At 40.3% G+C, this 24,586-nt stretch overlaps 2 protein-coding genes across 4 annotated transcripts; one reads left to right on the plus strand and one right to left on the minus strand.

Annotated features, from left to right (window-relative positions):
- Positions 1-1,086: 1,086 nt before the first annotated feature.
- Positions 1,087-16,074, minus strand: UNC50 (unc-50 inner nuclear membrane RNA binding protein). 3 transcript variants are annotated; one of them, XM_038551076.1, is made up of 6 exons: positions 15,963-16,074; positions 14,490-14,773; positions 13,627-13,747; positions 2,435-2,574; positions 2,247-2,348; positions 1,087-1,405 (listed from the first exon to the last, which is right to left on the minus strand). In XM_038551076.1, the coding sequence occupies exons 2-6, from the start codon at positions 14,767-14,769 to the stop codon at positions 1,269-1,271; spliced, it is 780 nt and encodes a 259-aa protein (XP_038407004.1). In that variant the 5' UTR covers positions 14,770-14,773; positions 15,963-16,074; the 3' UTR covers positions 1,087-1,268. The 3 variants fall into 3 exon arrangements, with proteins under 3 accessions (XP_038407004.1, XP_038407005.1, XP_038407006.1); XM_038551077.1 differs by lacking the exon at positions 15,963-16,074 and adding an exon at positions 15,823-15,956; XM_038551078.1 differs by lacking the exon at positions 15,963-16,074 and adding an exon at positions 15,517-15,732.
- On the plus strand, positions 16,020-23,179 carry COA5 (cytochrome c oxidase assembly factor 5). Its single transcript, XM_038551079.1, has 3 exons — positions 16,020-16,229; positions 21,860-21,943; positions 22,651-23,179. The coding sequence occupies exons 1-3, from the start codon at positions 16,131-16,133 to the stop codon at positions 22,690-22,692; spliced, it is 225 nt and encodes a 74-aa protein (XP_038407007.1). The 5' UTR covers positions 16,020-16,130; the 3' UTR covers positions 22,693-23,179.
- The last annotated feature ends 1,407 nt before the right edge of the window (positions 23,180-24,586 follow it).

Below are 24,586 nucleotides of genomic sequence, written 5' to 3' on the forward strand. Positions count from 1 at the left end.
AGTCAAAAGTTCAGTAGTTTGGTTAGACATCTATTATTTGAAATGCTCAGTGTTTGCTGATATTGGTTGAAAATACCTTTTGAAGACTTATTCTTTGAGCCTTAAAAATGGCTGATATGGATAGCACTGTAAGGTAAGCAGATTTAACACTTTTCATTTCTGTAAAGACAGTGATGTTTTCTAACAAAGATTTAAAAATCAGTTGACTGAACATAATGTTTCATTTATGGAATGAAAAACTAATGTGTTTCTCATTGAGAACACTGTTTGGAAAGGTTGTAGATGTTTCTGGAAGCACCCCTTAAGAAAAGGTGCTTGAGAAATTGCTTTTCCAGATTGTATCAGAATTTTTTTTTCTCCTTAAATGTATTGTACATATTTTCCTGAAAATGTTTTCATTGGGTGAATGGTAATATCTGTAGTAATATTTTAGGTACCTGTTAGATTTTTAAAGGAAGTCATTTTCAAATTTGCTGCTATAATTGAAAACCTAATAACTGGTCCTGTTGACTGTGCCTTTCATTACTGTTTCTCTGTGCCACAACCGTTCATGTGTTTGGAATAAAGAAGTTTAAGAAGCCATGTTGAATTCAAGATTCCTTCTAATAAAAATAGATAAAACTTAATGAGTAGTAAGTTTTATTATTAGTTTCAACACTGATATAGGAATTTACCTAACACTATTTTTAGTTACGTGGGTTTTGGAGAGGACTTCAAAGGAAAAGACACTGATTATCAGGGTTATATAAGTGTTCACTCTCTCTCACGTATACTAAGGAGAGTAGCCACCATGCACCGCTTCAATCGAATATATTTTGTATAGAAAATGTTGTAAATGATGATTTTATGTCCTATCGTACAGTGATTCATCTTTGAGTTACGTTACGGGTCAAGGAGACTTTCGAAGGTTATACTAGAATCCCGTGGTCTACACAAATGTTTAAAATACAACCTCTTAGAAAATGGGGACAGACTATATATCTTGTCAGTAACAGTGGTGGGGAGCATATGATGATCATCAAGTTCTCCAAATGGGATTTCTTTCAAAAATACTTAAAGCTTTATTAGAATGAATAAAATACATGCTTTAGTTTAAAAAATATTTATTATAGAAATGTACATTTAATTAGTTTTAAGGAATGTACCTTGACAATGGTGTCAACATATGTATTTTCTCAAATTTGCAAACTTTACACCTGAAGATATCTACAAAGATAGTTTATTTACAAGTTTTGGAAGAAATCGATGGAATAGTTTCAATACTGCTTTCATTTCACTCTGTACTTATAGAAGGAACACAGTGTGTGGGTGAAGTTCCATCCTAGTGCTAGTGACAGGCCGTAGAGCAGAATGAGAGGTGCAAACGGATAAAGAAGAATAACTGTATTTTTCAAAAATGGCAATGCTGGAAAAGAAAAATTTATTTTTTTAAAAAAGGAAATATGACTAATGAACATTCTGAAAGTTATTACAACAGGTGAAGCCAAAAACAAACAACAACAACAACAACAAAAAAAAAAACCCCTGAATGTTCTGAATTGGGGAAACGCTGCTCTAAAGCCAGAGTCTGCTACTTGCTCTGCTGCTGGTGCCGCCACCTCCTCACGGCTGACCAGAGAAGCTAGTCATACTTGAGCACCAGGGGTGTGTATTTACAGTAAGGGTCTCATCATCCAGAGTGACAAGAAAGGACAAGCCGGATTATGTTTTTCATTACTACGAAAAAGAAACTTCTAGCAGGATTAACAGTAAATTTGAAAACTGCGTCCTCACGCTAGCAGAGGTTGGGCCTGACTTGTGACCATCTGTAGAACCACACAGTGATCGTAAAAACAAAGGGAGGCAAAGGTTTAACACCTTGAAATACGTTGTTCATAAGGGTGCCTTTACCTATGTGACCATATGTCAGCTCCAACTCATGCCCCACTCTAAGCCCCTACTGGGACCAAGAATGGGAAAGCCAGGGAAGAAAGGAAATGGGGTGTGGGTTCCTACAAGTAACCTGGAAATATCAACATGGTTTAAACATGGCTCCTTAAAATTATAAAATTTGTTACATACCAACCATGCCACTTTTTAGCTGCATGACCATTAGTTTCTGTACCCTCGTCTGAAAAATGGGGTTAAGTAAATCTAACTGTGAAGATTAAATGAGGTAATTCATATAAAAGTAAGCTAATTGTTATTACAGCAAAACCACCCCACCTCCCACCTATGTTCTCAATCAAAACTGTACCATGACTTACCACTGTATCCTAGGAAGGTTACATAGATGTAGTAGCCAACTGCCACCAACCATAAGGTATTTCCAACTAAATATCCAATGAATGTATCCGTCAGGATAACATCTGCAGAAGAGGTGTACAATGAATCTCTTTTCAGGGCATATAATGGTGACTTTTTGATGCTCATTTAAGAAGTAACTGCTACTTACGGTTGATGAAGAAAAGCTGGATAAAATGCAGAATGACTAGGAGGGGATAAAAAGCATTCAGATGCACATCAAAGGCATAGCCCCATTCCACATCATAGTCTCTGCTTTGCCGTTTCACTAAATACTTGTTAGAGATAAACCTAAAGAGCAAAGTTAAAATTTCTTTCATAATATAATAAGATTAATTCCAAGCAGTATTCTAGATACTGGAGACAATGTGATGAGCAAAACAGATCTCTGCCTTCCACCTAGTTGGAGTCGTCAGATGGCATATATGGAGAAAAACTCAGCAATAAGGAAGGACAGAAAATATAAAGTTGAAATGCAGTGTTAAACAGGATAGTCCTGGGATCCCTGGGTGGCGCAGCGGTTTAGCGCCTGCCTTTGGCCCAGGGCACGATCCTGGAGACCCGGGATCGAATCCCACGTCGGGCTCCTGGTGCATGGAGCCTGCTTCTCCCTCTGCCTATGTCTCTGCCTCTCTCTCTCTCTGTGTGACTATCATAAATAATTAAAAAAAAAAATAGACAGGATAGTCCTATGAAGGTTAACACCTGGGTCAGGACCCAAGGGCAGGGATGGGAATTACCCTCATTCCAGGCAGAAAGGCGTCTAAACACAGAAGTGGAGGAGGACGGAGGAAGGGGCAGGGTGTGGCCTGTTTGAGGCTGGGTGAGGAGGCCTGCTTGAAACAAGTGAGAAAAGCAGCAGGACATGAAGTAGGGAGCCAGAGCTTATGGAGCCTGTGGCCATTTTAAGACTTTTGGCTTTTATTCTCGATGAGATAAGGAGTCACTGCAGTTCCCAGAAGGATATCTGACTCACTGTTTTGACACGGTTTCCTGAGACTGGATTTGACTGAGAACAGGTTACAGGGACAAGAGGGAAACAGGGACACCGGTGGGGGAGGCTACGGCGAATGAGAGATGAGCAGGGGTGGTAGCAGTAGAGGTGGTGACATGGGGGAAATGCTATGGTTGGAGGGCAGCACCAACAGGATCTGTGTTAGTACTGCATGTGGAATAAGATAAAAGATGAACAGTCAAGGATGACCAAGATTTCCGTCTGAAACCAATGGGAGGATTGAGCTGCCATGAACTACAGTGAGCAAGATCGGTTTGGGGCAGTGCAGAAGTCTGGATGTGAACCTGTGATGTTGAAGATGCTGGTTAACATGGAGTAAGAAGTATATAAAGTCTGGAATGTAGAGGAGAGGTTGAAAATGGGAGATACAAACTCATCCATGTATAAATATTTAAAGCCATGGGCCTGCATAAGACCCCTCCCCCCTCCAAAAAATGAATGCAGATACAGAATAGGTCCAAGCCTCACACCTAATAGGTCACCTCTCCATTAAAAGCTCAAGGAATCAGGAGGAACCGGTAAGGGAAGGGCTGCCAGTAACCTCTCTAGCCATTAAAACAATTCTTCAAGCTTCTGTCCTTGTTCTGCAGCATAGCCTACCAGCTCAGTTAACTGATGAGTGGATGAAAAAGCTTTTAGCTCACGACTCAAGAGCTCTCATTCTGTGGTTTTCCTCCTGCTGCTCCTACCCCTTTGCTTACTCCTTAGATGCGCACTTTCCAGGCTTCTGTCTTCACTCTGAGTCTTACCTCTGGAACACAGACATGCCTTCTGGGAGAGCTCAAGACATCTGTAGTTTTCACCTCCCACCTCCACATTTAATAATGCCAATAATATTCTCATCTTGGCCCAGACTGGTAGGTTCAGAGTCATCTACCCCATGGCTACTCTACCTTTATTTCCACTTAAGTCCTCAAGACACCAGAACTCAGCATGTCTGACATGGAATGCTTCATCTGCACCTGCCACTTTTTCCTACCCTCATCATACCCGATTATCGCAGAATGTTCTCAGATCCATCTCTCTCCTCTCTTCCTGAGTTCACCACATTGTCTGGGCGTGCTCTGCTCTTGTGCAGACCCCCACAGTTGTATCCAGCCACACCACTCTCCTTCAGCTCCTTCACAGCCACAGAAGACTTTACTTCAAGTGTAAATCTGATATTTCCTTATTCCAAAGCCTCCATGTTCTCCACCTCTCCTCCTCTCCCCAAACAACATATGCAAGCTATGAGATAAAGTCCAATTCTTTTTTCTGAACTGCACTGAAGGCCACATTCTATAGTCACGTATCTTCTTGAGCTGGTGAGTGTCACCCTGCACCACTAGACCCAGGATGTTGCTCTTGTGCATGAGGAATCAATGATCCCATCTCCCCCAAACACCTCCTCCTGCTGATTCCTTGGCACATCTGGGATGACAGCAACTACATGTCATCATTTCTAACACAGTTCACAACACGATGCAACAAAATATAGGTTTTGAAAAATATACTGAGTCAGTCCCTTTTCTTTTTTTTAATGAGTAGGCTCCACGCCCAACATGGAGCTTGAACTCACAACCCTGAGATCAAGACTTGAGCTGAGATTAAGAGTTGGAAACTTACCCGACTAAACCACCTCAGCACCCCCCACCCAGTCCTTTTCTACTTAACTAATATGGACTCAAACTAAAGGTGCTAAACTCCAGAACGACTTGATTTCTATGGCCCTATAGAGTCAATGTTACAATGATAGAATGCCTGCTACAATCTATTCCTTTGAAAGCCCTATTTACTGAAACTGTTTCATCTGCCATGCTTTTTGATAATGAATATGTAACTTCTATTAGTTAGTAGTATTCTTTTTAACCCAAATGTTAGAATCCCAAATTAATGACACATACCATTTATTGACTCCCAAGCACATACAAAACTTATACTAGTAAGGAGTTACAAATGAACACATTGCTATCAGAGGTTAAAGTCTCAGGACTTTATTTAAAATGTTAATAACCACTATTTATTGAGCACTTCCTATATACCAGGTACTTTTTATACCACAATCTTTTCAAATATCTTACAAATTAGATCACTAACTCCATTTTACAAAAGAAACTGGGACTAAGAGTTACAGTTAGACTGGGACTAATGAGCTGGCATGTGAACCTAGGCCTCTCTGAGACTAAAATTTCCGTAGTGTTTTCTCTGATACATGATGCCCACAACCTCTACTCAAACACTGGCCTTTTATGAACTCACTTAAAACATCCAATCCCCTCATCTGGCATGCCAACCATATTGGAGCCTGCATCTATGAGAAAATGGAAAAACCAAATGCTGGATTTATACATTTCTACTCAGTACACTACCGTTGTTAAACCAAACCCAGAAGTCAGACTATGTACCTGTCCAGTAAAACCTGTGTGTCTCAGCAAGACGGCACCAAGTTTAACAAATCCTTTTTCAAATGTCCTTCTTTTAATATCTGATATTCAGAGTAAGATTCCATAAAATAATCCTCTATAGCTTAAACATCTAGAAGTGACCCACTGACAAATAAAGGTGAAAACCATGCCATCATTCAGACAATGTAAGCAGAACTGGCTAACTGCATAATATTTTTGCAAAACCAGGGACTTTGTTAATATAATCATTATTTCAGTTCACTTATTTGCTGCACTTTGACAATACAGACCACCCCTTAGAGTATTTTCTGATACAAATAGTGACACGGGAGGGCAGGTTCTCATAATCCTAGCAATCAAAATTGATGCTTTCAGGAGACCGTCCAAGATGGTGATGGAGGGACCCTGAACTCCCCTCCATGGACAAACCAAATCTATACCCACATATAGAGTAATTCTTCCAGAAAAAGAACTGAGCGCTGACGGGCTGACTGAACAGCTTCTGCACAACAAAGGACAGAGGGACCACACAGAGAACATGAGAGACAGAGGCACAGAAACAACAGGAACCCCCCACTTGATGCTGTCAACTGTGAGGGGTGGGGATAGAACCAAGGAACCAGGAATAGACTATACCACCCTAACGCATGGAAAAAAGCCCCACTGTAAAAGGGCAACTAGGATTCAAAGGAACCAGTCCTTGAGCATCTGCCAAATGGCTGGGACCTGAGGAACTGGTCTCCAGGGTTCAGAGGGCTGGCAGGTGCCACTGTGTATGTTCCCTCCCCCACCAGGCCCAACACTGACAGCGTAGATGGGAGCGGGATATGGCCACCCCAGCTGGCCTGCCACTTCAGTGAACCCTGGGACCCTATCCCACACCAGCCCAACTCCCACTGAGGTGCACACAAAAGAGCAGTGGTTTATGTTTTTATTTTATTTTTTAAAAAATGTTTATTTATTTATGATAGTCACATACAGAGAGAGAGAGAGAGGCAGAGACACAGGCAGAGGGAGAAGCAGGCTCCATGCACCGGGAGCCCGATGTGGGATTCAATCCCGGGTCTCCAGGATCGCGCCCTGGGCCAAAGGCAGGCACCAAACCACTGCGCCACCCAGGGATCCCAAGAGCAGTGGTTTAAAACACAACTAGAATATAAAAAAAACTAACCCTCAGCCAAATGGCCATGGCCTGTGGGAACACATTCTGGGGCCAAAGGGGCTGGTAAGCACCACTGCTTATGTCCCCCCAACCCCCATCATGCCCCATCACTCAGACTGCAACAGGGCACAGATGCCCTAACTGCCCAGCACTTGAATGAGCCCCACACCCCTAGCCACAGCAACTTTAGCTCCAATTCTCCCACCAAGGCCCCCACTGTGCAGAGCACCCTGGAATCACCAGCCCAGTTCGAATCCAGCTTTCCCAGCAGGGCACTGCTGGGAAAAAAAACCTAACAAGATAGGAATAAGAACAAACCTACCAATAGCTACTTTCAAGGTAAATGTCTAAATGCTCCAATCAAAAGACATGGTGTACTGGAAGTCTAGCCAAAGCAATCAAACAACAAAAAGAAATAAAAGGTATTCAAACTGGTAAGGAAGAAGTAAAACTTTAAGTATTTGCAGATGAATTGATACAATAAATAGAAAATCTGAAAGATTCCACCAAAAAACTGCCAGAACTGATAAATGAATTCAGTCACATTGCAGGATACAAATCAATATACAGAAATTTGTTGCATTTCTATACCCAATAATGAAGTAACAGTAAGAGAAACTAAGAAAACCCATTTGCAAATGTACCCCAAATAATAAGATATCTAGGAATCAACCAAAGAGGTAAAAGACCTGTGCTCTGAAAACTTAAAAACACCAGTGAAAGAAATTGAAGATGACACAAAGAAATGGAAAGACGTTCCATGCTCATGGATTGGAAAAACAAATAGTGATAAAATATTCATACTATTTTCATTCATACCAAAGCAATCTACACATTAATGCAATCTATCAAAATACCAACAGCACCTTTTACAGAACTGTAATAAACAATCCAAAAATTTTGGAACCACGAGACCTTGACTAGCCAAAGTGAGCTGGGAAAAGAAACCACAAAGCTGGAAGCATTACAATTCCAGATTTCAAGTTATACTACAAAGCTGTAGTGGTCAAGACAGTATGATACTGGCACAAAAATAGACACATAGACCAATGGAACAGGATGGGAAGTGAGAAATGAACCCACAACTATATAGTCAATCTTTGACAAAGCAGGAGAAAAAGACCATCTCTTCAACAAATGGTGTTGGGAAAACTGGACAGTGAAGAATGAAACTGGACCATCTTTCTTACACCATACACAAAAATAAATTCAAAACAGATTAAAGACCAAAATGTTCAGACCTGGTATCATAAAATTTCTATAAGAGAACATAGGCAGTAACTTTGCTGACACTGATCATAGCAACTTCTTTCTAGATAGGTCTCCTAAGGCAACGGAAAAATAAAGCAAAAATAAACTATTGGGACTACATCAACTTAAAATCTTCTGCATAGTGAATGAAACAATCAACAAACTAAAAGGCAACCTATCGAATGGGAGATATTTGCAAATGACCTATCCAATAAAGGGTCAGTATCCAATATAAAGAACTCATAAAACTCAACACCCAAAATACCAATAATCAAATTAAAAAATGAGTAGAAGACATGAACAGGCATTTTTCCAAAGAAGATATATGTCCAGATGGCCAAAAGACACATGAAAAGCTGCTCAACGTCACTCATCATCAGGGAAATGCAAATCCCTCTCACCTGTCAGAATGGCTAAAATCAACAACACAAGAAACAACAGGTGTTGGCAAGGATGTGGAGAAAAAGAAACCCTTCTGCATTGTTGGTAGGAGTGCAAACTAGTGCAGCCACTTTGGAAGACAGTATGGAAGTTCCTCAAAAAGTTAAAAAATGAACTGCCCTATGATCCAGCAATTGCATTATTGGGTATTAACCAAGAGAATACAAGAACACTAATTCAACGGGATACATGCACGCCTATGTTTATAGAAGCATTATTTATAACAGTCAAGATATGGAAGCAGCCCAAATGTCCACGGATTGATGAATGGATAAAGGAGATCACATCAAACAATGAACTATTATTCAGCCATAAAAAAGAAAGAAATCTTGTCATTTACAACAATATGGATGGAGCTAGAGAGTATAATCCTAATCAAAATAGGTCGGAGAAAGACAACATATGATTTCACTTGTGTGGAATTTATGAAGCAAAACAAGCAAAGGAAACAATATAAGAAGAGACAAATTAAGAAAAAAAACACTTAATTATAGAGAACTGATAGTTACCAGAGAGGGGAAGGGGGACTTGGGTAAAATAGGTGATGGGGATTAAAGAGTGCACTTGTGATGAGCACAGGGTGTTGTATGGAAGTGCTGAATCACTCTTTTGTACACCTGAAACCAGCGTAATATTGTATGTTAACAGGAATTAAAAATGTAAAAAAAAAAAAAAAAAAAAGGAAAGAAAAGACAGGGTAACTGAATGGATAAGAAAACAAGACTCAACTATATGCTGACAATAAGGCTACCTTCAGACCTATAGACTCATACAGACTGAATATGAAGGGATGGAAAAAGATATTCTACGCAGATGGAAGCCAAAAAAAAAAAAAAGAAAGAAAGAAAGAAAGGCCGGCCAGGGAAGCAATACTTCTTTCACACAAAAATAGCTTTTAAAACAAAGACTGTAACAAGAGACAAAACAAGGCGTTACATAAAAGCATTACATAATGATAAAAGGTTCCATCCAACAAGGGAATTTAGCAATTATAAATAACTATGCACCCAACTATGAGAACACTGAAATACATAAAGCAAATACTAACAGACATAAAGAGAGAAATAGATAGTAACACAAAATAGGGGACTTTAATACCCCGCTTACATCAATGGATAGGTCATCCACACAGAAAATCGGTAAGGAAGGACAACATATTAGATACACATATACAGAATATTCCCCCCAAAACCAGCAGAATACATAATCTTTTCAAGTGCATAGGACATATTCTCCAGAACAGACCACAGTTTAGACCACAACACAAATCTCAATAAATTTAGGAAGACTGAAATCACATCAAGCATTTTTTCCAACCATATGGTATGAAACTAGAAATCCATTACAAGAAAAAATGGAAAAGTCCCACAAACATGCACAGGCTAAACAACCTTTTACTAAAATAACAGGTCATCATCATCAACTACAACAACAAAACCAAAGAGACAAAGTTCCTGAGACAAATGAAAATGGAAACAATGTTCCAAAAATCTTTGGGACACAGCAAAAGCAATTGCCAGAGGGATGTTCTAACAGGCCTACCTCAAGAAAGAACAAAAATAAACATTTCAAATAAACAATGTTATTGTTTGAAAACAATTTCAAATAAACAATCTAACTTTAATCCTAAAGGTATGAGCAAAGAACAAGCAGAAGCTAAAGTTAACAGAAGAAGGAAGCAATAAAAACTGGAGTAGAAAGAAATGAAACAGGAACTGAAAAAACAATAGAAAAGATCAACGAAACCAAGAACTAGTTCTTTGAAAAAATAAACAAAATTGATAAAACATTCAGCCAGAGTCATCAAAAAGGAGACAGAACCCAAATAAGTAAAATCAGAAATGAAAGAGAAGTAACAACTGACACCAGAGAAATACAAAGGATTACAAGAGATTATTGTGAAAAAATATATGCCAACAAATTAGACAGCCAAAAAAAAAAAAAAAAAAAAAAAAAAAAGAAAAGGATAAATTTAATTATACAACCTTCCAAAACTGAATCAGGAATACAAAGTCTGAAAAAAATGTATTATTACAAGTAATGGATTTGAATTGGTAATCAAAATACTCCCAAAAAACAAGAGTCCAGGACCAAATGGTTTCACAGGTGAATTCTACCAAACATCTACAGCAGAGTTAACACCTATTCTTCTGAAACTACTGCAAAAAAACAAAGAGAAAGGATATTTTTCAAATCAGTTCTACCAGGAAATCTTTACCCTGGTACCAAAATCCGACAAAGACATTACAAAATAGGAAAAGTATAGGCTAATATCCTTGATGTACAAAGATCCAAAAATACTCAACAAAGTATTAGCAAACCAAATTCAGTAATACATTAAAAGGATATTCCACTTGAAGTGGGATTTATTCTAGGGATGCAAGAATGGTTCAATTATGTGCAAATCATTTAATGTGATACATGTTAACGAAATGGAAGATGAAAATCATGATCATCTCAATAGATGCAGAAAAAGCATCTAACAAAATTCAACATTAGTTCATGATAAAGCTACCAACAAAATGGGTTGAGAGGGAATGTACCTAATATAACGAAGGCTATAAATGACAAACCCACAGCTAACATCATACTTAATGGTGAAAGGCTGAAAGCTTTTCTTTTAGGATCAGGAACAAAACAAGAACATACATTCTCACCACTTTTATTCAACATAGTACTGGAAGTCCTAGCCAAAGCAATCAGACAAGAAAAATAAAAAGCATCCAAATCGGTAAGGAAGAAGTACAAATGTTTCTATTTGCAGATATATGATACTATATATAGAAAACCTGGAAGACTCCACCAAAAAACTATTAGAACTAATCAATAAATTCAGTGAAGTTACAGGACACAAAATATACAGAAATCTCTTGTGCTTCTGTACACTAATAATGAAGCAGTAGAAAGAGAAACTAAGACAATAACCCCATTTATAATTGCACCAAAAAAATACCTAGGAAGAAATTTAACCAAGGAGATAAAAACCCTATACTCTAAAAACTGTAAGACACTAATGAAAGAAATTGAAGGGGACACACACTTGGAAAGATACTCCATGATTGTGGATTGGAAGAATCAATATTGTTAAAATGTCCATACTACTCAAAGTGATCTACAGATTCAATACAATTTCTATCAAAACACCAATAATATTTTTTAGAGAATTAAAGAATTCTATAATTTGTATGGAACCACAAAAGACCCCAAATAGCCAACGCAATCTTGAGAAAGAAAAACAAAGCTAGAGGTATCACAATCCAGATATCAATATATACTACAAAGCTACAGTAATTAAAACTGTATAGTACTGGCACAAAAACAGATTGGGGGTGCTTGGGTGGCTCAGTTGGTTAAGTGTCTGACTCTTGATTTTGGCTCAGGTCATGATCTCAGAGTCATGAGATCAAGTCCCCTGTCAGGCTTCATGCTATGCATGGAGCCTGCTTAAGATTCTCTCTCTCCCCCTTCCTCTGCACCCCTACTCCCGCTTGCTCTCATTCTCTCTCTCTAAAAACAAAACAAAAAACAAAAACAAAACCAGACAGATCAATGGAACCAGATATAGACCCAAAAAACAAACTAACACATGGACAATTAACCAATGACGAAGGAGAAAAACATATACAGTGGGGAAGACAGTCTCATCAATAAATAGTGTGGAAAAACCTGGACAATTACATGCAAAAGAATGAAAATGGACCATTTTCTTACATCATACAGAAAAATAAATTCAAAATGGATTAAAGAACTAAATATGAGAAATGAAGCCATAATGCTCCTAAAGAAAATATAAACAGTAATTTTTTGGATATTGGCCTCAGCAACATTCTTATGGATTTATCTCCTCAGGCAAGGAAACAAAAGCAAAAATAAACTACTGGGACTAAACCAAAATAAAGAGCTTTGCACAACAAAGAAAATCACAGACAAAATAAAAAAGCAATCCAGTGGATAGGAGAAAGGATTTGCAAATGATATATCTGATAAGGGGCTAGTATCCCAAATATATTAAGAACTATACAATTCAACAATAAAGAAAAAAATCCAATAAAAAATGGACAGATGACCCGAATAATTTTTTTTTAAAGAATACAATCAAAAAGCCAACAGATACATGAAAAGTAATGCTCAGCATTACTTAGCATCAGGGAAATGCAAATCAAAAGTACAATGAGATATCACCTTACACCTGTCAGAATAGCTAGTATTGAAAAGACAAGAAATAACCAGTGTTGGCAAGGATGTGCAGAAAAGGGAACCCTTGTGCACTGCTGGTGGGAATGTAATCTGGAGCAACCACTGTGGAAAACAGTATGGCAGTTCATCAAAAAATTAAAAACAGAACCAGTACTGGGTATTTATTCAAAGAAAATAAAAACACTAATTTGAAAAGTTATACGCACCCCAATGTCCATTGCAACATTATTTACAATGATCAAGATATAGAAGCAACTAAAGTGTTCATCAATAGTTGAAGGAATAAAGAAGAAACGGGGTGTATATACACACACAGACACACACACACACAGGAATATTACTCAGTCATAAAAAAACAATGAGATCTTAGTATTAGTGACAACATAGATAGACCTAGAGGGTATAATGATATGCAAGATAAGTCAGGAAAGACAAACACTGTATCATTTCACTTATATGTGCGTCTAAAACACAAAATGAACAAAAAACAAACCGGTTCATAAATACAGAGAACAAACTGGTAGAGGAGAGGAGAGTTTAAGGAATGGGTGGTATAGGTGGAGGGGGTTAAGAGATACAAACTTCTAGTTATAAAATAAATCAGACACAGAGATAAAAAGTACAGCATAGGGAATACTGTCAATTTTATAACAACACTGTAAGGTGACAAGTGGTAACTACACTTATCTTGGTGAGCATATCATAATGTATATACATCTCAAATCTCTATGTTGTACACCTGGAACTAATGTAACATTGTGTGTCAACTATATTTCAATGATAAAAAAAAAATTTAAACTCATGCTTTCAGTGCACATCAGCTACTGTATCTCTAAAGGAAGCAAATGCAGGCTCTACAGCAGGACTTGAAAAATCCAAATTATGATACTTACCACATTAAAGTTGATATGAGAAGACCAACGCCTACACAATCTATGAATACAACCCAAAGGAGAAGCTTTATCGTTTCAAAAAATCCCATGTCCAGAACAAAGCCAAATCCTATAGTGGACACTGAAAGAAAGATTTGTGTGATAAATTCAGGACAGGTTCTGAAAAGGCAGTCACATATTTAAGCCCAGGTAAAGGTGAAAAAAATCTTATACATTTATATCCTAAAGGTAGTTAGGACTCTCTCACTACATTATTGGAGAATTTAAAAGTAGTTTCACAAGTTTGCATTGGTACTTTTAGCACTCTCACTCTAGATTTGCCCGTGAAATGCAATTTCCCATCTTGATAGTCCTTTTCACAGTTAGTTTGCATTTGATATCAACTTCTTTATCATAGCAGTTAAAAGACACGGAGTGACTCTGTCTTCTGCTTTTCCATGTTCCGAAGAAACAATTTACTCTGGCATCTGCCTGGGACCTTCGAAACCAGAAAAAACAACACTCTTTCCTGTGAGATTTTTGAGGCTTCAGAAAAGAAGAAACAGCTTCAAATATCCTAAATCCTGACCCACAATATGTTTATAACAAAAGATTTTGCAAAGGACAAGTACAATCTAAAACACTAAGTTTCGGGGCACCAGGGTGGCTCAGTTGATTAAGTTTCTGCCTTCGGCTCAGGCCATGACCTTGGGTCTTGGGATAGAGCCCCGTGTTGGGCTCCCTGCTCAGTGGGGAGCCTGCTTCTCCTTTTCCATCCGTCCCTTTCCCTGCATCCTCTAATAAATAAATACAATCTTTTTAAAAAAAAAACAAAAACAAACCAGTCTGTTCTTCAACTCTATTACAGAAAAACTGACACTTACCACAGAGCCAAATACTTAAGAGGACCAAGAAAGCAGGGTCATCTCTGGCCCACTGATCCTTTGTCTGCTTTCGGTAATGAAAATTTCTGTAAACTCTCTGTGGGGAAGTAAATAGGTAGAGCATCTGCCATGCAGCAAACTCAAAGTCCATCTGCCGAAAACGAAAAAGTCTTCTCAGGTATTTGTAGCGTTTTGCTCCAGCCGTGTGTCTTGCTGCATCTCTGGAATTCAACACTCCGTTCCCCTGCACTAGGGAATTCACTGAAGTACTCGGTAACATCTTCCTAGATAGAAGAAAAAAAAAATCTTTTACAAGGATATCCTCTTGTATCCTCTTCTGAGATATTCAGGAGGGATGCCATCTTACATTTCCGCCCCAATCCTTGGTAAATGTCAGGGGTCAAAAGCTAATGGAGGTGGTTCTGAGGCTTATTTGGGGGCTCAAGAACTGTCCCTTCCGAACCCTCACAGCACTTCTACGGGGTCTGTAGGTTTCCCACGCTTCACCTCTCTCAAGCCTGGGGAAGCTCCCCCTAGTAGTCACTGTTAACCACAGGGAGGGAGGAGAGGGAGGCAGAAAGAAAAGCACTAGGAGGTGAAGGGACCCCCTCAGGAGCACAGAGAGGACTATGGAGCCAAAACTCCCGTGCTCTAAACCACCAGGCCTTTTAAGGGAATCGGTTTTAAAAGCCAATTAGAAACAATGTTACCGACGAGGTAAAATAATGGCATGTTCACATGGGTCCATCAGTGCAAGACCACCAAGCAACTCTTTCACTGGAATATGATATAAAAACAAGATTCAAGCCCCATAGTGCATTACTCCGTGAATAGTTCAGCAGAGGGAATGGCAGCGTGGGAGGCCGGTGGACCCAGCCTGGAGCCCGGGGAGCGCGGCTCACCGTCCAGCCCTCACAGGCCGGCCGCCCAGTTCCCGCCCCGCCCCCAGGCCTCCCGGTCGCCCCCGGCGCCGCGCCGGCTCCAGAGGCTCCCCGTCACCCCGGGGCTGCGGGGAAGGTCGCCATACTTAGCAGATGAAAACACAGGACGCCCAGTTACATTCGAATCAATCTCAGATACAAGTATAACTTTCAGTAGAAGACTGTCCGAAACATTGGGTGGGACAGACACGGACACGCTGTCGGTCGTTCATGAGAAATTTAAGCGTAAACGGGCGTCGTTGGCTTATTTATCTGGCAGCCCTACCGCAGGCCGAGCCGCCGGACGCGGCTACGGTCACTCCGGGGCCGAGGGCCGGCGCGCCCTGAAGGGCCGGAGGAAAGGCGCCGGCGAGCCCGAGCCGCGCGTGCACGGAGCAGTCCTCGGGTCTCACCTGGAGCCGCCCTGCGGCCTCCAAGAGGTCCAAGCTAACCCGCCACCTCCGCCCAGCAGCCAGACCCAGCAGGCGCCGGGCCGACTTCCCTTCCCGCAACGTAGCCGGCGCAGGGGGCGCGGCGCGTCACGTGCACCCACTTCCGCCGTGCGCGCGGCCTCTCGGGCCCCGTAGTTTTCCGGGGGCCCGCCGGAAGTTGTGGCTGCAAGTTCCGGTTCCTTCCCTCCGCGGGTGTCCGTTGCGCCCCACAGGGGTTGCTGCGGCTGCGGACGCCAGCGGGTCTCGGCTGCTGGGGCGGGGACGCAGTCATGCCCCGTTATTACGAGGACAAGCCGGAGGGCGGCGCGTGCGCGGGCGTGAAGGAGGACCTGGGCGCCTGTCTGCTGCAGTCGGACTGTGTGCTCCAGGTAGCGCGGCCGGGCGCCCGGGGTGAGGAGACGCTGGAACCGGGGAGGCAGGACCCGACCGACGCCTCCCGCTCAGCCTGCGGTGGCGCCCAGGGGAGGTGACCCAGCCAGCCTAGGGATAGATCACGGCGCCAGCCTGGTGAACTTGGGCGGGTCGGCTGTCGGAGCGTCAGCTCCCTCCGGTGTTAGGTTGGGGATCATGAAACCTCCCCTTTGGATTCTCGTAAAGATAAACCATTTCGGTTCAAGAAACATTGATTAAATGTTGCCTGCCACTCCACTAGGTTCTGGAAGTATAAAGGAGAATGAGGCCGGTTTCCTGCGTGCTAGAAAATGAGAATCTAAATTATCAGAGAATTACATAAACCTGGTACGCTGTATTGACTAGTAGTTTCTCCTTTCTCTGTTCCGTCGTGGTCGAATAGATACTTTCTCTTGGTTTGAAATCGTTTCTGAGTTGGAGTTATGTGCCTTCTTGAATAAGTTGTAAACGAAGCGGCTCCATTTTTTTTTCTTCTTCACTGTTCTGTCTCTTGCTTCCACCGCAGTCTCCCCTCACTACAATCATGTCTTCTCAACCTGAGTGCAGAGAGCAAGCGGTGAGGTCCAGAGTTGACGGTTGAGGTCCAAAGCTGGGTTCTAGCTTAGCGCCCAACTCAAACGCAAGTGCCTTTGCCAGTTACAAAGGCCTGATGAAAGGGCAATCAGTTGCGTGCAATTATTTTTTGCATTTGGAGATGTAATTTCAGAGTTTGCTCTTCAAAGGGAAAGACTATCCCCAAATGGACATGCATCATAAAGCTGTATCAGTGTTTCTGCTGATTCAGGATTTACATTTGGTTCACTGATTTTAGCAGTCAGCCGGACTGGCTGCCCAATTTGTCCTAAAACTTTGAGTTGTCATGGGCTTAGGAGGCTCTCTAGTCCCTCTCACACGGAGGAGGAAACGGAGGTGCCCTGTCTTCACACTTTACACTTCCCTGCACAGGGCTTTTCCAGTCGACTGCTTCATTGGTGCAAATAGTCAGCTCTTAGTAATGCCTGGTAAGTGGCAGGCATGATGTCAAGGCATTGGTGATACCAAGATGAATCGGTTACAGTCATACCCTACATCACCTCAGTCTGATGGGAAGGACAGTCATGGAAGGGTCTAAATTCCAGCAGTATAAGCATCTGTGTAAGCATCTTGTAAATATTTGTTTAATGATTAGATTTAGGAACAACATCCCGTGGGAGTCCACTGGAGAGCAACTTATTTTTCTTGGGAATTTGGAAACTTCTCACAGAGGAGGTGACATTTGATAGGAGTCTTAAAGGCTGAGTAGTAGGTTGTCAAGTAAAGGAGTGGGGAATGTGGTGGTTGAGGGGAGAAGCTGAAAGAACAGCATGGGCAAGTCAGGGAGATGTGACCAGGAGAAGCTAGTGCTCTGTTGGGGGATGGAGAATGTGACAGAAGGCTTGAGAAGAAGGTTGGCATGTGTGAAGGCCCTTGTGTCTCAGAGTGAGGACCCTGAATTTATCTTGACATTCAGCATCAGGAAGGCCATGAGGATGAGCAATCAAGAGAATAAAGTACACAGTGGGACTGAGGAAAGAAACTCTAGGAGTGGAGGAAGATACTGAGGGCAAGAAGGATCCCAAGTTGTATTTTTGTAATAATTTATTCCGCAAACATTTGAGTGCCAAACTCTAATTTGGGACACATAGATGATTGGGATACATTCCCTCCTGCATGGAAATTAGATCTTTAGAAAGTGAGAAAACTAGACAAGATAGTGACCAGGACACATGCCACAAACTTAAGTTTGTGGTCTTATTGATGTTGGTCACTTAGGAGAAAATGATAATTATAAAAAGTACCTTAAATGGGAGTGCTTTTAGTTTGTGTTAAATTTACCGTAACTTCAGGGGGAGTGTAAAAGGGCAGTACTGAGACAGAACATCGAGTTTTGCAGATCTGGGACAATATCCTCTCTTCTCAGATGGTGTCACTGGCAGCTACAGCCCGCCTCTCCCCTCCTAGGGACTCTGAAGACCAAGGGACATTCTCTTGAGGTCTGCGTCTGCCCTGTGTGGCCGCTTCGTTTATGATAAGATTTAGCTTCTTGTATTATACAGAAGTTAATCTGATCTTTTGACAGATGGATGCTGTAATCTCTCCTTGCCAGTCTTTAACCCACTGAAAAAGCTGCTCGACCTCGTTCTAGGAAGGAATTCAAAATAGATGCTGCAATGAGAGAAAGTCAAGGAAATACTGGGCCTCGGAGAAGCTCAGGGTAATGATGATAAGGATGTCAGCCCCAGTGGGGCTGGAGAGGAAAAGCAAGGACAAGCAGATTCAAAAGGCATCTCTTGGATAGACTTCTTAGGATTGTATGACTCCTGGGAGATCAAAAAGTTTGTCCAAAAAACCTCAATCATGGGTTATTTCCTTTGTGCCTCCATTAAGAAGCTCCCAGACCTCTGGGTTTCATTAGAATTACCTGGAGATGGGGGCAGAGAGCTTAGATATATAGATTCCAGTACCTCCAACCCCAACACCCATAAAAGTATCCCTTGTTGATTCTTGGGCACAGCCATGTTTGGGAATCACTAATTTTGACCTCAGAAGGCAAATGAGCTTGGGAGTGTATTGATTAGGATATAGGTTCAGGTACCTATTACAGAGATCCAGAATAACACTGCCTTAAAGAAGATAGAAAATTCTCTTTTGCTCTTGTGTGCGCCTATAAGTAGGGCTTGGACAGCTCCTCTCAGCCTTCCCTGAACCTAGACATTGTTGATCTTGTGGTTTTAGGTGCTATGATGGGAGACAGGATATTATTCTCAACTCATGACCTAAGATTGCCTATGAAAGGATGGTATGAACTTCGGTATACAAGAAGCTAAATCTTATCATAAACGAAGAAGGGGAGCAGCCACGTGCCTTTTTAAGGACCAACCCAGAAGTTTTACATTTCAGTTCCTCACATACTCCATTGGCTGGAATTTAGTCATGTGACCCAGCCTAGTTGCTAGGGTGTCTGGGAAGTCTAGCCCAGCCGTAGGCCTCACTAGAAAGGAAGAGTTAAATGTTAAGGGATAACTAGAGTCTGCCATTTGGCAGAGATGAAGGAGGATGAATTAACCCAGGACCTCTTTTAGATCTGGTGTATCTAGATAGATCTTCCCAGCAGGCTGTTGACAGTATGGCTTAAAAGCTTATGAAAAAGATGACATCTTAGATAGTTTGGGGTAGCATCGGTTTATAGTTCTAGTCTTTTGTATAGTTTTATTTAGTCTCACTTATATGGGTAACACACATCCCATCAGCAGCATCTCATTACAAAATTTTGGGCTCCCCCAGCATAGTGCAAGGAAGCTTGCTACTCTGTTCTGATTCACTTTTGAGATTCACGGGTGTAGGTGGCCATTAAAATCTAGAACCTAAGCAGACAGACTAGAAAGTGGCAAGATTCCAGAGGATCAGGAATGCCACAGATGCGGTACCCTGTAGCATTTTTCACAGTAAAAACCAGAAGTGTGACTAGCACTTGCAAAATAAAGGTGTGGAGAAGTGGTTTTAGTTGTGGGGTTGAGGTGTCAAAATCTGCTTGAAGGGAAATCCTTGATGATGAAAAGCAGGTGAAATTGGGGTTACCTTTTTCCTGGGGCATGCACCCCGTGTTTCTATTTAGGTAGGAAGTATTCTAGCTAGGTTCTTTATTAACACTGAAACTGATCTGACTTTAGGGCACCTAATTCTGGCTGTTTGAGCTTTTAAAATTGACACTGAACAGGGTCATTTTTATTCTCAAAATTGTTTGACCCATTTTACACTGGAACTCAACTTGAGTAGGAAGGTTTCATCATTTTCCTTTATACTGTCAAGGACTGCAGAAGGCTAATGTTTATAAGCAGTATGGGTTTATTTCTTTAATGGAAATAATAATGTTAAGGTTTTGATTTTTTTCCTTCACAAATTGCATATCACATTTTGATGTCATTAAACCTCAGGTAATTCAGAAAATGTAAGTTTGGTCTACTTTTTCCAGATGTTTTCTATATATTTACATTAACAGAACCCCTTTAGCACCTCTGTTATCCCTCTGGCTCTCCTGCTTTGTGATAGGCCCACACTGGCAGTTAGCATTTGTACACATACATCTTTTCTGCTACCTGGTTTTAAAAGCCTGGTCTAGGGGCAGCTGGGTGGCTCAGTGGTTGAGCATCTGCCTTTGGCTCAGGACATGATCCTGGGGTCCTGGGATTGAGTCCTGCATTTGGCTCCCTGTGGGGAGGGAGCCTGCTTCTCCCTTTGACTATGTCTCTGCCCCTCTCTCTGTATCTCTCATGAATAAATAAAATCTTAAAAAAAAAAAAAAAGAAAAAAAAGCCGGGTCTAGGCAAGGAAAACTAAAAAAAATAAAAGCTCTATCTAGGTGGGAATATCTAGTATTTATTTTTTAACCTCCCATTAACAGATTTAGGACCATTCTGAGTTTTTTTTAATAAGTTAGTCCTTGAGGGCTTAGTTTATTAATAGACAACTTAGCAGGATAGGGCATCAAAAGAGAAATTTTGCTGCAATTCAATTTTAATCTTGCTTCTTTGAATTGTGAAGTTTATTATTTGTAGATGCTTCCATGTTCCAACATCTTTAAATGCCTTTGTGTTATGCATACAACAGTGTATTTGTTCAAAATATTTTAAGATCATGAAGAGGTAGTATTAAAATTTTTATTCCATGTTTACCTTCAAAAAAATTCTACTAAATTTTTGCTCTTACCTAGTTTTGCAGTTGTTGCTTTGTCAAGTCTGATTTTTAAGTTATAGGTTAAAAAGTCTCATTTTAAGAATCAGAAATAAGCATATCTTTTGTGAATATTCTTGTAGCAGCATCCTATCTTTTCAACTTTCACTGCTTAAAGAGTTCATTTCACATCAGGCCCAGGCAGATCTCCTCTCACAGACATATATAAATTCTGTTAACATCTCCCTTTGCTCTTCCACGTCTACGTGGTTGTGCTTCTCCGACTAGAGAGCTTGACTTTTGCGGGCATTGGGGTGGGAATGTGCAGAGATCTGTTGGAGGTAAAACTGCATGCATTAAAAGGATGTAACTAGAGGCTTTAAAGTTACTTGATGGGACCTTCCAGAACAAACCCTCCCATTTCCCATGACAGCAGGCCTAATTTCTCATATGCATGTGTGCACGTGCACACACTCTCTCTCCTCTGACACACACACACACTACTTTGTTCTGTCTTGAAAAATTCTGGAGTGTAAAAAATTTAAAGACACTTAAGAAATCTCATTACTACTTTCACCTTTACTCTTTCTTACCTGTAAGGAGCTAAAAAATACCAGTTTTGAGATTTTTTTTTTTTATATAAACATTTTAAAGAAAAGTATCCCAAGGGCACCAGTGTTTTTAAGAACTCAAGGGCACCCTCAAAGTGCTCCAGAATTATGATACATCTTTTTATTCTGTCCTGTTCTTCCTAAACATCGAGTCAAAATGAACTGCATTTTCTCATATAATTTACTATTTTAAAATTTTTTTCAAAAAGTACTACTTTCAAAAGGATAGTGATTTTGTGCTTTGTGAGGAAATTTCCCAGATATTTATACTGTATTCTGCGTCCTAGGAAGGAAAATCCCCTCGACAGTGTCTGAAGGAAGGAAACTGCAAAGCTCTGAAATACTCATTTTTTGAATGTAAAAGATCAATGGTAAGTAAAGCTTTTGAAAAGCTTATGCTAAAAATTAGCTATACATAATTAAATATGGAATGACTTACTAATTACAGATAGGTTGCAGTGAGATCATTCAGAAAAAAAGGATTAGGTAATATTATTTACCTATTACTTGTACTCTGATACTGAAAAGAGTGGTCCAGGAAACATTTGAGCAGATTAATAGATTCTTACAGCCTTTGTCCAAGACTCACTATTAGCCCTCCAAGATGCAAATCTGCCTTGTTTATTGACTTTGAAACCCTCTACCTAGCCTACCACCCTTCAAGGAGGCAGCACTGTGAGGTATAAGTCAAAGAACATGCAATCATCCTATGACTAAATCCTTTTAATCCCCAGATAGCTGTTATTTCATATTTAAAAATTTCAAATACATTTGAACTTAACCCAAGCAAAACTGAATTAAAAAGTTGAGTTTGCTAGAACACATGTTGAGTGTAGTTCAGAGAAAAACATAAGTGTAATTTGGATTCTACTTAAGAAGAAAATCCTTATTGGGACCTTAAATGGAACTTTTCTTTTTAATGTCATCTTTATTATTATTTTTTCCTTTGGTAGCTCTGACAGTTGCCTTTTTGACTGTGCTAGAAACTGGTTTACTTCTGTCATGTCATGAGACCCCTTACCAAAGCTGTGTTTAATTGTGTTGTACAAAATTGATTTAACTGTACGTTTGTTTTCAGTTGGATGCCAGAGCCAGATTCCGAGGAAGAAAAGGATATTGAATGCTAGCATGATGAAGCCAAAATGAGAACAAGTTTTCTCCAGTCACTTACAAAAGAAAAGCCCGAATAGGAGACAGACTTTTTGCTGTATCTAGTGGGATGGTCCAGTTTTTCCCTCCATGAACAATGGAGAAAATGGATGAGTTCTGTTTTTGAATATGTATAAGCTAAATGATTCTCTTGCTCCAAGTTAACTTTTCAAGGAAAAATCTAATTGAACAGCTATGAGCTGGGAGCATCATACTGTTTGAGAATTTTTTGAAAGCATAAAAAGTGAAAAGATTGTTATTTTCCAACTTGATTCTTCAACCAAATGACACATTTGCACATCCTTTTGAATATTACGAAGGCCACCGATGGGACTGTGAAAATTGATAACATTGCAGTCGGGGGAGAAAATGTCTATCGGGAAAGTTTCGGATAAAGCTTTCTTTTACTCAATCTGTCCTATATGGTTCTGAAATAAATTTGTGTTTGATTCCTTGGAGAAGAAATGTTTCATTTGCACGGACTCACTAAATAACCTCAAAACTTTATATCAAACAGTAGGCATAGCTGGATGCAAACCTCCAGTTATGTTGCCAGGGCTCTTGGCCTCCATCTTGTGACTTTTGTTTCTGGCTTCAATTTTTGGTTGGTCCCTTCTCTACATAATGGGAAAGAGACCAGGCAGCCCAAAGTGTACCTCAAGACATGTGATCCAAAAATAAGAGAACTAACCTCCTTTTCTAGGGTTCACTAATCAAATCCTACAAAAGGACAATTGTCTTCCCTGGTTCACCCTTGAATCAGACCAGTCCCTGTGGAAAAAGGGATGAGGGCCCCATGATGTTGGCCGGCTTGGGTCTTATGCACTGTATGTAGTAACTCCCAACAGAATCGCATTGGATAAGTGGGGGGCCTCATCCTGAAAAGAAAGGATTCAGAGCAAACTGAAATAGATGTTCCTAGTCAAAGCAGGAATGAAAACCAGGAAATGCTTGAAAAAGTTTAGAAGCACAGTAATTTTATTCTGATCATTTAATACAATTGAGTCCAATATGATTCTGTTTCACCTCTCTTTCCAGTACTGAAGAATAATGAAGACACTATACTTCATTACAGCCACGGTTCTTTGGAGTATAAGCAGTCAAGGTGTTCTGTAGCTCAAATGCTTTTTTAAAAGGTTCACCTAAAGTGAGGACTGCACACTGGTCCTTGTTGCAGTGTCACTGGGCTCGTGTGTGTGTGTGTGTATGTATACGGCTTCTCACTGGGAAAGGGAAAATGATGGGTTGTTGTTGTGGGGTTTTTTTCCCCCAGTAACTCTTGTATATCTATTTAAGTGCTCCAACTTTTATTAAAAGAACTTTGGTAAGAAACACTAAATTTATTTTATAGAACCCTCTGTTTTTTAGTAATAGCTTTATTGACAGCTTCATTTGGAGAAATTCACATTCCATAAGATTCACACTTACAGCATACAATTTTTTTTTTTTTAGTAACAAGTTTGTGCAACCATCACCACTAATTCCAGAACATTCTCAAGGGAAACCCATATCCATTAGCAGTTACTCCTCCCATCCCTCCTTTCCCTCCAGTTCCCAGCAACAGTTAATACACTTTCTGTGTCTATAGATTTGCACATTCTGGACGTTTCACAAAAATGGAATTATATGTGGACTTTTGTGACTGGCTTTTACTTACCGTGTTTTCAAGTTTCATCCATACATAGCATCTGTCCGTTCCTTTTTATTGCTGAATACTAATTCCATAGTACAGATATGCCATATTTTATGGATCTATTTATCAGTTGAGGGACTTTGAGTTGTTTGCACTTTTGGGTATTAAGAGTATGCTACAAACATTCACGAACAAGTTTTGCATGGATATGTTTCATTTCTCCAGGGTATAC

This window comes from Canis lupus, chromosome 10, assembly GCF_011100685.1.
Source record: "Canis lupus familiaris isolate Mischka breed German Shepherd chromosome 10, alternate assembly UU_Cfam_GSD_1.0, whole genome shotgun sequence".
Lineage (NCBI taxonomy): Eukaryota > Metazoa > Chordata > Mammalia > Carnivora > Canidae > Canis > Canis lupus.

What these genes read in the sequence shown, in the direction of transcription:
- UNC50 (XM_038551076.1), bottom strand. Translation starts at nt 14,769, where the DNA reads ATGTTACCGAGTACTTCAGTGAATTCCCTAGTGCAGGGGAACGGAGTG. An exon ending in CTCATATCAACTTTAATGTG is followed by an intron (nt 2,575 to 13,626) that starts GTAAGTATCATA and finishes TTTGCTCTTTAG; the next exon opens with GTTTATCTCTAACAAGTATT. An exon ending in CCAGCTTTTCTTCATCAACC is followed by an intron (nt 2,349 to 2,434) that starts GTAAGTAGCAGT and finishes CCTCTTCTGCAG; the next exon opens with ATGTTATCCTGACGGATACA.
- COA5 (XM_038551079.1), top strand. Translation starts at nt 16,131, where the DNA reads ATGCCCCGTTATTACGAGGACAAGCCGGAGGGCGGCGCGTGCGCGGGC. An exon ending in AGTCGGACTGTGTGCTCCAG is followed by an intron (nt 16,230 to 21,859) that starts GTAGCGCGGCCG and finishes TCTGCGTCCTAG; the next exon opens with GAAGGAAAATCCCCTCGACA. An exon ending in TTGAATGTAAAAGATCAATG is followed by an intron (nt 21,944 to 22,650) that starts GTAAGTAAAGCT and finishes GTTTGTTTTCAG; the next exon opens with TTGGATGCCAGAGCCAGATT.